Raw genomic sequence first — 12,785 nt, forward strand, 5'->3', positions numbered from 1 at the left:
TTTTTGGTTTTGATTTAGATTGTTTGGCGTGAGTGTGGATGCGGCACTGGAGGGAGTGAGGGTCTTGTCCTAGAGCTTTTCCCCCCCTTTTCCCCCTTCTTAGCCCGCTGCAGCCTACGGCCCCAATAGAATTGAATTTGTTTATTAAAACCTTTCTTTTTTTCCTTTGACGACATTACCAGAGCTGACAGGAATTATTGAAAATAATTGTTTCGTATCTTTTCGATATTTTTAGAAATTCAAATAAATATTGTACTCTGGTGGAATATTTTTTCCTTGTGGTTACATTTGGAACCACATTTTCGAGTTTAGATACATTTGCAATCGTAAATGGAGATTAGTTACCTTGGTTTACTGCAAATTAACAATATATAAATTAGCAATAAAATGCTGACGGAACTTTGGTTGAACGGTTTTTGGACTTTCAACAGCCATGTGCTAATAATTCGGGACCGAGTCATTCTCGGGTATTGATTCAACTTTAATGCCACACAAAGCTAAACAAATCACTACTAGGCCTTAAACTGTGGGTCAAGCAGTATCTTAGTCTGACATAAGCCCTCACCTCAACAGCACCCGGGGCTTTACGCAGTAATCTGATTTCTCTTTGAACTAATGGTTGTCTCAAGCACCAACAAAGCAGTGTTAGTTTGTCTAAGTGGCCAAAACACACTTCACGTGTGGTCAGTTGTTAATGCCATTGGATCGTAAAAGTGATGGTATTGTGGTAAAAAGAAAATCCCTTAGTCAACATGAGTTGTTGTGCAAGTATTACATGCATGCATTCCAGTTGATTACATCAAATACAATCATAACTGTACATTGGTATTATTCTATTACATTTGCAGAATTACAGTGGTTTTACAATATTGTCATGACTTTATTGATTACACAGTTTCAGAATTATGGCTGTATTCTGGTGTACACTATATGCATTTTATTAATTTTATGAACCGGGTCGTCAATTTGTTTCTAATATTCTACAATAGATATGTAGTGATACAAAAAACGGCAGACAAAATACTGCAAAGGGAACAAACTGGAGAGTTTACTGGTACTGCAATACTGCTTTCCACTTAATTGACAACATGGTCCAGACAAAACACAAAAGAATGGAGGAGGCAAAATAACTGCTTTGTCCGGAATCAGGAAACTTTTATTGCCAAAATATGTCGTACATACAAGGAATTTGACTTGGCGGTTGGTGCGTGACAGTAGACAGTATAACAATAGACAACAAGACAGCAGTGCACAAGTAAAAAAATAAAATGAAATACTAATGCAATGGGTTAGTAGAAAGGCTATGGGTTAGTATAAAATAAAAAAATAAAGTTTGAGTTAAAAAATTTAATTAAAAATATTTAAAGAAATTAAAAAATAAAGTGCACTAGTGAACAAGTGACAAAAGTGACAAGTGAAAAATGACGGTAAAGTGACATGTGCAGTGTGAAGGGGAGTGACCGGTGGAATGTTATAGTCAGTCAATGGGGGACCGGGCTCTGTTGATGAGCCCGACTGCCGACGGGAAGAAACTGTTCGTGTGGAGGGAAGTCTTAGTCCTGATGGACCTCAGCCTCCTGCCAGATGGAAGGGGCACAAACAGGTTTTGTCCGGGGTGAGAGAGGTCGGCTACCATCTTTTTAGCTCGCTTCAGAGACCTGGAAGCGAACAAGTCCTGCAGGGACGGCAGATTGCAGCCGATCACCCTCTCTGCAGAGCGGATGACACGCTGCAGCCTGCCCTTGTCCTTGGCTGTGGCTGCAGCGTACCAGACGGTGATGGAGGAGCAGAGGATGGACTCCATGATGGCCGTGTAGATGTGGACCATCATTGTTTTGCTGTATGCATATGCTTAAAGGTTTAGCAGTGTATTTGTAGTCCATTAGGTAATTCATGTTTTTATATGATGCAATGTGTAAAACATTTATTTTCAACACATCAAGATTTTAGCACATTTTATATCTGCATTTTACAACAGATAAGCAAGAATATTCTTATATAGCCTAAACCAAATTCTTGCAAGGGATTTAAACATCCAGGTTATCTCCTACGATATCATTTATATATAGGTGCAATTCGAGGTGCAATTCACCGCCAGAACAATAGGTGGAGTAACGTTTATTTATCATAGACTTTATTGCCCCGTGCATCGCCAATGCTACTTTTCATTGCCGACACATTTGTCCCGTATTTTCCTCCACAACTTTGTTCCCCTCGACCGGCAAACCGGCGTTTGTGGAGATCTCCCTCCATGAATCAGAGGCCATCTGCGCGTCCTTATAGTCCGACAATGACGGCTTTTATAAGCGGTCATATTTACGCATTTCTTCCGACAAAAGCTCTTCAATCTGATCCATTCTCTCGTAAACGTTCTTCGTTTTAATAATGGCGGTGTCGGGCTATGAAAGCGGAAATGTGAGACTTCGTAAAATATGTAGTTAGCAGACCAATCGCGTGGGAGGCTTGCGTCTAGGAAAATGGGTCGACGCACGCAAGGAGGTGTGAAAAGGCACGCAAGGGACACGCAAGAGGGTCTTGCGTCTGCGTGTCCTTGCGTCGCTCTGAAAACGCAGAAGCATAAACTATGCTTAAGTCTGCTGCAGGGTGTGCAACTGTTGAGATGCCACGAGGTACCTTGTGAAGACAGCTAGCCTCTGTATGTTTGACAGGGTCTCTTAACGTCACGAAATAAACGGCCGATTGGAGCCGAATGTGGTCCGTGTCCTGGTGGTAATTTTAAAAACCCAACGCAAGAGAGAGTACAACCGCTAGAGAAGCATGCGCCAGCCTTAAATGTGCGAGATCCGTAGACCCGACTCTACTGCGCGGTCACATGCCGCCCCGACTTCCCCTCAGCCAACGGTCTGGTGGTTGGAGATGAGTAGAAGATGTCGGTTTCGGGGCTGAAGGCCGAATTGAAGTTTTTGGAGTCCATTTTTGACCCAAACCACGAACGATTCAGAATAATAGACTGGAAACCAGATGAACTCAGTTGCCAATTCAACGTAACCGGAGAGAAGCTGCTGATCATTCACTGCAACATCACGGTGAGCCGAGGCCAGCTCTGCGCACAAGCTAACCCAGCCACTGACTATCGACTGAAACCCAATCATTCCATGGGGACGGTTCCGTGTTTACAAAACTGCAATTTGAAGTGTTCGCTTTTATTTTCCTGTTGTGTGTAAAGCCAGAGAGATTTAACCCAGTTGATCAAAGTAAACAACTGAGCACTGGTGTTGAATTCACTTTAGAAAAGTGTGCGCGAAAACGTAGTTTCAGTAACGACGCCGCGTAGCTTTTTGCTAGCACAAGGTAGCTGCAAGTACCGTGGATGCTAGCTTGTCTTGTTAGCCTAAATAACCATTTGTGGTGCTACAGATGCTAACTTTATAATTACTGAACTGAATCCCGGGCTAATGTAATGCTACCGTTATTTAACGTTAGCTTAGTCATATGGGAAGTTTCACTGTTGTAATAAATACAAGAAATACAAGAAAGTACACATTTGTCTACACAGGCAGTGAGTTGTTCCACTGTGTTTTGTGCCATTTTCAGTAGATAGACAGATCCCTTTGGCGAACGTAATATTAAAACAGTGACGCTATCGTTTTAGCAAGACAGCAAAATATATAACGTTTAATATATTTCGTTGCGTTGCAACACCAACTAGTAGTAGGGTGATGATGTGAATAATCTTGAAACTTATTAAGTCGTGTGAAAGAAGAGGGACCGTCATTTTCATGACACCAGTATTTGTATGAGTCAGGTGGTGCAGTTCGCTCGAACGCCACCCGATCATCCTCACCACATCCTCCTCTCTCCCACACACGCAGTTACACTTCAGCTCGATTTTGAGACACAGACGGGGCCTGTTAACATTTTTTATAGTGTCATGTTGACACCCAAGCTGTGTCGGTCAACTCAAGCTTGAAGATGTCAAAGTACACTGAGTATCGCAATATGAATCTAGAAAACAGAAAAGTGAGTCGGTCTGGTCCCCCTGGTAACGCGAGCCATGCATGTTCTCCATGTCTGATTAGCTGGATCATGTGTGCTTACCAGCTCTTGAGGGGCTGAACACACCTCATCCAGACATCAGTCATGATTAGAACAGGTGGAGATGGAGAATACTCAGGCTTTTTTACTCTACTTACTTTACTTGATACACTGGTTTCTTGTCACTGTTGTGTGGGGCATGTTCCAACACAAGTGTGAATTTTTGCTTTATGATTTTTTATGAATGCAAGATCCCCAAAAAGAAAGAGAGATAACGGAAATGTTGAATAGCCCCCACTTCAACATACAAATCATAACTCTGATTACCCTTTTTGTGAACTTTCTGATACAGCTGGCTCGGGACTCGACAACAAATCTGAAAACCAAACAATGGCGTCCTGTGTCAGCCACAGTGGGTTACACAAGGCCATTAAGAACACATTAAATGGTTATTGCACACTTCTTTAAACTCTCATGTAACTAACATCAGACTTGTACAACTGCCATCAGTTGTCAAATGACTCTAGTTTCCGAGTTGTAAACATAGGAGTCTTTCCCATCTCTGGCTACCGTCCCATATACAACAGGACACTGTATTATACACTCTCAGTCCTAACCAACCCATCTGTCGCTTTTATACATAAACGTCTGTATAACGTAGTACTGTAAAGTGGAGTGTCTACTGGAAAGGGTTGGAGTTGACGATAAAAGCATTAAAACACAAGCATGACTTTCTATAATTCCATGTCCCCCTGTTGACTCTTTTGCAGGAATCTTATCCCTCAACACCGCCGATATGGTTTGTTGACTCCGATGATCCGAGTCTGGCCGAAGTGTTGGAGCGCTTAGAGGGTGTGAGAAAAGGCAGCACATTGGTGAGTTGGCCGACATGGATGCAGCCTCAGACCCCGTGCAGACGGACTCTAGTTGGCCTGAACCCGGGTTCATTTTTCACACCTATCCACTTTTCAAATCGCGTGCACATGAACCCAGTGAATCCGATTGACTCCGCTTGGGGCAATCCGATTAGGTATGCGGATAGCGTGTAGACGAACACCAACAGCGATCGGATTTCGAGTTTACTCACTTTGGACCACCGATTCGAGGGAGTGCGGATACAGTGTGCGGATACAGTGCGTTCGTCTGCACGATAGGGCTATCCGGAGACGGGGTTCACCGGGTTCAGGCAAATTAGCGTCCGTCTGCACGGGGTCTGAGAGAGACTTGCTCTGGATGAGAATGACACACGCATGTATTGCTGCGACAGCAGAGACTTGGTGGATTTGCTTAATCGCAGTCAGATTTTTGTAGTTGATGTCTTGTCTTTCTCGTCTCTCCCTCAGCTCCTTCAGCAGCTGAAGCGCCTCATTTGTGATCTCTGTCGACTTTACAACCTGCCTCAACATCCAGATGTAGAAATGCTGGACCAGCCGTTACCAACTAGACCAATTACCCAAGAGAGAAAGGTACTCCCTTGAAAACGAGTAATAAATGTCTTTGTGTTCCATTTTCGTTTTAAAACTCCATATTTGTCCACTCCCAACGTGTCTTATCACTGCAGCATGGGCTGTCAGATGAGGTGACATCTGAAGAGGAAGAAGAGGAAGAAATGGGCGAGGTAACTATATGTATTAATGACAGTTAATTCATATTCTATATAGTTTAAATGTCATTTTTGTTTTACATCCTGTATCAACATGACATTGATACTCACTCACAGCAGGACATTGACCTGGACCATTACGACATGAAAGAGGAGGAGCCAGTGGACGGGAAAAAGTCAGAAGATGACGGAATTGAAAAAGAAAATCTGGCCGTCTTAGAGAAGATTCGTAAAAACCAGAGGCAGGATCACTTGAATGTAAGTACTTACGCAGGTTTTGTTTGTCTTTATTCAGTTTTGATGACTGTAGTGTCCCACATTGTGCTCGCTGTAACTACAACGTGAAAATGACACAAGTAGTATAAGATAGCAAATGTTCCTGCTTCATAGTTCTATTGTGTTCTATACTGCTGTGTACAAATGAAAAGAATGAGGACGTCTGAATGGTTCAATAACCCAATGGTTAGTGTTCAAGTTTTGCAAATTTGGATATTTTTCCAATCAGGAACCATTTGGCTAAATGTAACAAATTATTGGACACCAACTTGTCTCTTGGCTAGTTTGACAGTCACTGGACATAAATTTCTCTTTTCCATTCCTTCATTCTGTTTCATCATATTCACATCGACAGTAACGGGGCATTGAAAATACGGACTCATCATTCTTTTCACTGCTGACACTGTGTCTGCTGCCGTAGAGCGCTCGAGCAAAAAGAAAAGCAAAGCTATCCAGAAAAAAGTGTAGTTTTGCATCAGGCAACGCAGAGAATGAAAGAGGCCAGCCAAAATCAGAAACAAAGCATGAGGTAATGACCCAATGGAAGACTGGTCGGACCATTACTGCATTGTGTTGCAGGGTGCCGTGTCTGGCTCTGTGCAAGCCTCAGACCGCCTAATGAAGGAACTCAGGGAGATCTACAGGTCACAGAGTTACAAGACAGGTGACTGCACTGACACATTTTCCCTCCCCGATGCCTTCTAATGCTTGAACATTTCATCAGCAGGTCAAATTAAAGCACTGTGCTTGCGTCATGTATTTCATAGGTATTTATTCATGTGAACTAGTTGGCGACAGCCTTTATGAATGGCACGTCAAGTTAAGGATGTAAGTTCCCGAATTCATTTGCTTCTCAACTTTTTCACAAATATTGTGTTGCATATTGATTTGTTTTTTAATTGGACTTGTTGTTCTGTATTACAGGGTAGACCCGGATAGTTCATTACATAGTGACTTGCAGGTCTTAAAAGAAAAAGAAGGAGTGGACTACATTCTGCTCGATTTCTCTTATAAAGTGAGTCCTGTAATAATATTTCTCAGTATTTTTATTTGTGGAAAAATCGAGACTCAAGAATTGCATTTTTTTCTTCACATTACAGGATAATTTTCCTTTTGACCCACCGTTTGTTCGGGTTGTCGCCCCTGTGCTCTCCGGAGGGTGAGTTTATTCTCTCCCTTATTTGCAAATGAATCGCTCTGATGAGAGTTGAGTCTCTGGCATTTGGTCTACATTGTTGTGGGCATCATTTTCTAGAGGAATTGTTAGGCTTTCTTGGGAGAGATTTAAACACAATACCTAGTGTTTCCCCTGGGTTCCCCTTAAGTCAGATCATTTGATGAATTGGGTTATAATTTTAGGCACAGGGTGAACTTTGTGCATTCGAAAGCAGACAACTCCACAACTGGTTCAGGTTTAAATCACCTATTTGCAAATCTCTTCAACAAATCATCAAATCAAATCATGTGATTGTGAACTAAATTGGAAAAAAATCAAGTGAAAACTTTCTTGGTCAAGTAACGGTAGAGTTTCATGTATTTCATGCAGCAGTCAACCTTTACACTAAAATTATCCTTTTTCTTTTCAGTTATGTTCTGGGAGGAGGGGCCTTGTGCATGGAACTTCTCACAAAACAGGTTTGTAATTTAGTTTGACGTGTGGTATGACATAATGTTCGACAACTTCTAAAAGCAGAATTAATGGTGTTTTGTGTGTTTTCAGGGCTGGAGCAGTGCCTATTCCATAGAATCTGTCATTATGCAGATAAATGCAACGTTGGTTAAAGGAAAAGCTAGGGTGCAGTTTGGAGCCAATAAGGTAAGGGACGTCAAACATTTGTTTACAATGCAAAAATACAGTTGAATAGTGCCTGACTGAGCAGAGGTTGTAGTCGTATGGTGATACTTAGAGATAGGGCTGCAACTAACGATTATTTTGATAATTGATTAAGCGGTCGATTATTTCTTCGCTTCGATGAATCAGATTAAAAAAACAGCATTAAAAAGCTTTAAATTCCAACCCTTTATTCTAAAACAGAACTGCAAATTCACATTGCAAAAATACTTCAGAAAGTACAGGTTGCTATTTGAACATAATATTAATTTATGAAAAATATTTTCTCTATATTACACTCACAGACACAACGGTAGACGGGCCTAAACCTAAATTTACATTAAAACAAAAATCATATTAAAATTACATATTTTCAGCTGTATATTTGGGGGGACAGGTTGGTATTTTGTCAATATTGGGGGGACACGAACCCCCTCAAAGAATGAGTGGTTACGCCCTTGCATTAGAGGCCTCTTAGTTAGCCGCACTGGTTTAATAGATTACCGTGTGTCTCGTTTTACAGGCATAACATACACTACCGTATAACCTACAGTATGTGCGCAGCGCACTAGACTACCGTTTATGACAGCATTAAACACACACAAATATATTTCTCAACAATAACCGATATGTATATATACAAAATATATACGACAGATTGAAAAATGAATGGTCTAAAATAGGCGTGTCTAAAAACGTGTCTTCGTCCTGCTAACTGCTTTACTGTTGTTATTAGCGAGCTAACGCTAGCTTGATCAGCTGGATGACGAGCCTCCAGCAGCAGCGCTGATGTGAGGCTCTTCTTCTCTTCTTTCCTCTACGTCGGGTCGCTTTTATTTTTTATTTTTGCTCTGCGCACATCCGCAACTCATTGAGGGACGTAATAATAGCGCAACACAACGAGTCGATAACGGAATTCATTGCCAACGCTTTAAATAATCAAATTTTATTGATTCGTTGTTGCAGCTTTACTTAGACACAATGCCGGACAGTTTTCATTTAATGCTTTCATTATGTTGCCCACGGTAACATGGGGGGTATAGTTTTGAAGCACATTAATTCCCGTAGGCATCTAATTATGTAGCAGTCGGTTTCCAGTTGAGAAATAAAGAAAATCTAAGTGTCCCAAATTCAATCACCCACCGTTTGAATCTTGTTATAGAGTTATTATAGTTATAGAGAGAGAATATATATGACATGCAAGTTCAGCCAGACACCAACATGTAAAATAATGTACTGTAGTTGTTTGCGCCCTTCTTACTGTATAGCAGTGACTGTGCATTTAACAAAAAATTATTTGGCTTTTCAGAACCAGTACAATCTTGCCAGAGCACAACAGTCGTACAACTCCCTTGTGCAGATTCATGAAAAGAATGGTGAGTAATTGTTACTGAGTGGTTCTCACACACACACACACACACACACACACACACACACACACACACACACACACACACACACACACACACACACACACACACACACACAGTGGTTTGGATCCAGTGGCAAAGGGGTTTGTCTTTGTGTTTTTACAGGCTGGTACACACCACCTAAAGAGGACGGATAAGGAGCTACTACCACTATGCACTGGGAACATGTCTTTCAAAGTCAAAGTATCTTATTTTCTTTGGAATACCCCCCAACTTCACTGGGATTATATCATCCTGTTGGTGGAAACCCTCTTGTTGGCTCATCTGACAAGTATACCGTCGCCCCGGTCCAGTTGAGACTGTAGTCTGGTATCACTTTGCTATCACTGATATCACTTGTCCTCAATCCTACATAGGCTCACTTGTCTTTAAAAAAAACATTTCTCCCTTTTGATTTTGGGGAAGTGCTTTTTCTTTAGCTGCTGTGACAAAGTGGGCTTTACAAACAGTCAGTTACTCCTTTAAACGGGAGTTTTAAAAGAAGATACTGAAGCTCTTGATGTGGCACCCCCCCCCCTTTTTTTTGCAAACTAACCGGTACATAAAAATGCAAATATTATAGACGTTTTATTCAGCTATTGTTTTTATTATTTGAGCATCCTAGATCATTAATAAAGTAAACATTTTGGAAGCTTATTTCAATATTGAGATGAACTTGTGTTTTAGCTCATACCTTTTAAAAAATATATGAAGAATATCGGGTCAAGCAGAATCAAGATGCTTGGGTGTTGAACTAAGATTTATCTGTTGTATGTGAACAAATCCATCTGTAGCTGATAATAAAACAGGGCCAAAACATCTCACAATTTCCATGTTATATAGCTCTCGTGAGGAGGAAACAGATATTTTCACCAGATGTCAAAATCACAGATGAGGCGTCATTCGAGACGTTTTTACAGATCTAAAGAGCTTTTTTTTGTCTCATGTTCTGTTGATACAACAACCCCGTAAGCGTTCAGTTTGGTTACTGGTCTTTTCATTGATTATAGAGGTTGATGTCTAGAGGTTGCAGAGGTTGGTGTCTAGTTTGATACTAAAATGAAGCCCTGACTGTGTCTCAACTTCTGTTATAAAATTTTTTAAGCAGACACGCACTGGGATTGGCTTTACAGAAGGAATAAATTAAACGTGTTTAGATGTGTTTGGATTTTTTTGCATAATACTGTACAGTTTAGCTGCAAATTTGTTATTCATATCATGACGTACATGGATTGTAGTTGCTTTTCTTGCGCAATTTAGAAAACTTTGAAACTGCTTCCCTGCTCCATGACGTCCACCACTTGTAGGGCTTCCTTTGCCAACAATATGATTCGGCATCAGAAAAGGTGACCAAAAAGATGGATCATTCAAACTCTACAATATTGTACGTTCCAACTTTGACCATGCAACATACCGTAGTACTTCTCTACTGTCGCTCGTTGTACTGCAGACCAACGGTATGAATTAACCTGTTTATTGCAACGGTATGTTTGAATTGCAACTCAGGTAACAAACAATACTTAGGAGGAGAATCAGAACTTGATTGCGCTCGCAGTTTATTTCTTTAGATTAATGAACGTTCTGTACTGCTGACATTGAGGTTTACACACACGCTGATCAGATGTCAAAAATACATGAGCTTTACAGTAATATGGGCCGCGTATTTAATTTAATTCCATTGATATAATAGGAAGAAAGATGCCATTTAAACATGATTGGCAGCATGGTGACTACCCGCGTAATCGCTCAATGATTTCCCACTGTAGTGTTTAATGCTTGGTTGTTCGTCCCAAGTACTGAAAAATATTTGATTTCAGCATCTGATCTTTGAATATTCTTTATAAATTAAAAAAACAACAACATTTGCACAACTGGCAACAATGTGCCTTTAAAGGTCAATTATAACAACTATCTAAATAGCTTAACATCAGGATAAATTATTTTTTTTCCAGAACATATCATATTGTTTCATGTTTGATGGAGCGTAAGGAGGACTCAGGTCTCTAAAACCAGAGGTGTCCTCATCTAAAGGTCCTGGGTTTTCCTGCCGAGACTCCCTTTAGAGGGGCTATGGAGAGACAATTTCATGGTTGGGACGTGATGAAAAACTCTTGCATGCCAATCCAACTGGACTGATTTGAGATGATTAATTTATCTCAACTGCATCAACAAAACAACATCAAGTCTGGCACCCTTTGACTTGCTTTGGTTTTCTTTTACTTCTCATTTTTCATTTTAGGACATTTTGATCATGTACAGTAATTTGCAAACTTGCATCAAGTTTATGAATAAAGAATTTTAAGATTATTTCTGTTTTACCGGTTTTCCTGTTATTTTTTTCACTGCTACTTAATAGATTGTATTGGGCATATGTTAATATTTTATGAATAAAATGATTTACTGCTGATATAATTGTCACACTAATTTGATTTTGTTTAAAAGTGTTGTTTCTTATCTGACAACCTCGGAAGGCTGCATTAAAGAGGTTTAACTTTTGTATTTACAGCAACAAGAATGACAACACATAAAAAAACAATTGCCATTGAAGAACCAGAAATGGAAAGCAAATGCTATAAATTAATTCAAATATATTTGCGATTAGAAACAGATATTCACACATTTTCATTTGAAAGTCCAGCAACGGTGTCTGTAGCAGTCATGTCCGTCCTCAGCTTGGTGAAATGTGTGAAGTCACTGAAAACATTGTCGCAGAGTCAAACTACAACATCAGATATGTTTATTTTGATAGAAAATGCTTTTTGAATTACATTTAAAGTATTGCTCTAGAGAATCAGTGCATGGTTCAGAGTAGTTTTAAACAAAGGCACGATAAATAATTCACATTTAATTTTGTTTTTTAAAGCATTGCGATAAATTATCTAATATGCGGCTTTGTGTTGCTTCACCATTACTGCAATGTACAAAATGATCAAATAACTAAACAGGATTCAACCATAACTCTTTAATATATATTAGGGTAAGACCAAATAATATAAAAGTAATACAAAAAAATGTATTCTTCATTCATGGAGACGCAGCTTCCTCAAAATCACAACATGTTTATATTGAATGTGTTTATCCATGGCAAATATTTACCTAACCTCAAGTACTCATATATTTATAGCTAGGAATCATATAATACATATAAAACAACATACAGTACACGGGGGATCCAGCAGCATGAAATGCAGAGTGTTAGTAGTTGCATCCAACATACGCTGTAGCTCCTGCTGCATGTTGGATGCATATCTGTCGTTTCCAAAATCACATAAGATGTATGTACATATGGCAACAAAAAGAAACTTGGACTGAAACAAGAACATTGATGGAGACTTTCCACTTGGATCGGCTAAAGTTTGTGCATTTGCTAACAGATGGGATTGTGGATGGGTTACAGGGTAACAATTCATAACTACTGCGTGTGCACCTGCTGGTGAAAATGTTATCCATGTCTCGATCTGTACCGTTGCACTAAAACTATGACGAAAATGTTTCGTTAACGAACCTTTTTTCCATGACTAAGACGTGACGAAAACGATCTTAAAAAATAAAAACTATGACTAAATCTATTTTAACTTTCGTTAACGAGACGAGACGAACATGTTGGTGGTTGACGAAGTCACGATACTTTCCCCCCCTAAATTCTCACGCAGCCAACAGACAGACAAAG

The 12,785-nt window shown here is 40.0% G+C and overlaps 1 protein-coding gene across 1 annotated transcript; it reads left to right on the forward strand.

Moving 5' to 3' along the window:
• Nucleotides 1-2,233: 2,233 nt before the first annotated feature.
• LOC120812682 (ubiquitin-conjugating enzyme E2 Q2-like) lies at nucleotides 2,234-11,422 on the forward strand. Its single transcript, XM_040168840.2, has 13 exons — nucleotides 2,234-3,047; nucleotides 4,767-4,871; nucleotides 5,340-5,462; nucleotides 5,558-5,614; nucleotides 5,717-5,857; nucleotides 6,455-6,539; nucleotides 6,643-6,703; nucleotides 6,800-6,890; nucleotides 6,976-7,034; nucleotides 7,462-7,510; nucleotides 7,596-7,691; nucleotides 9,016-9,082; nucleotides 9,242-11,422. The coding sequence occupies exons 1-13, from the start codon at nucleotides 2,889-2,891 to the stop codon at nucleotides 9,271-9,273; spliced, it is 1,125 nt and encodes a 374-aa protein (XP_040024774.2). The 5' UTR covers nucleotides 2,234-2,888; the 3' UTR covers nucleotides 9,274-11,422.
• Nucleotides 11,423-12,785: the final 1,363 nt, after the last annotated feature.

The sequence above is a fragment of the Gasterosteus aculeatus genome, chromosome Y (genome assembly GCF_964276395.1).
Source record: "Gasterosteus aculeatus chromosome Y, fGasAcu3.hap1.1, whole genome shotgun sequence".
Lineage (NCBI taxonomy): Eukaryota > Metazoa > Chordata > Actinopteri > Perciformes > Gasterosteidae > Gasterosteus > Gasterosteus aculeatus.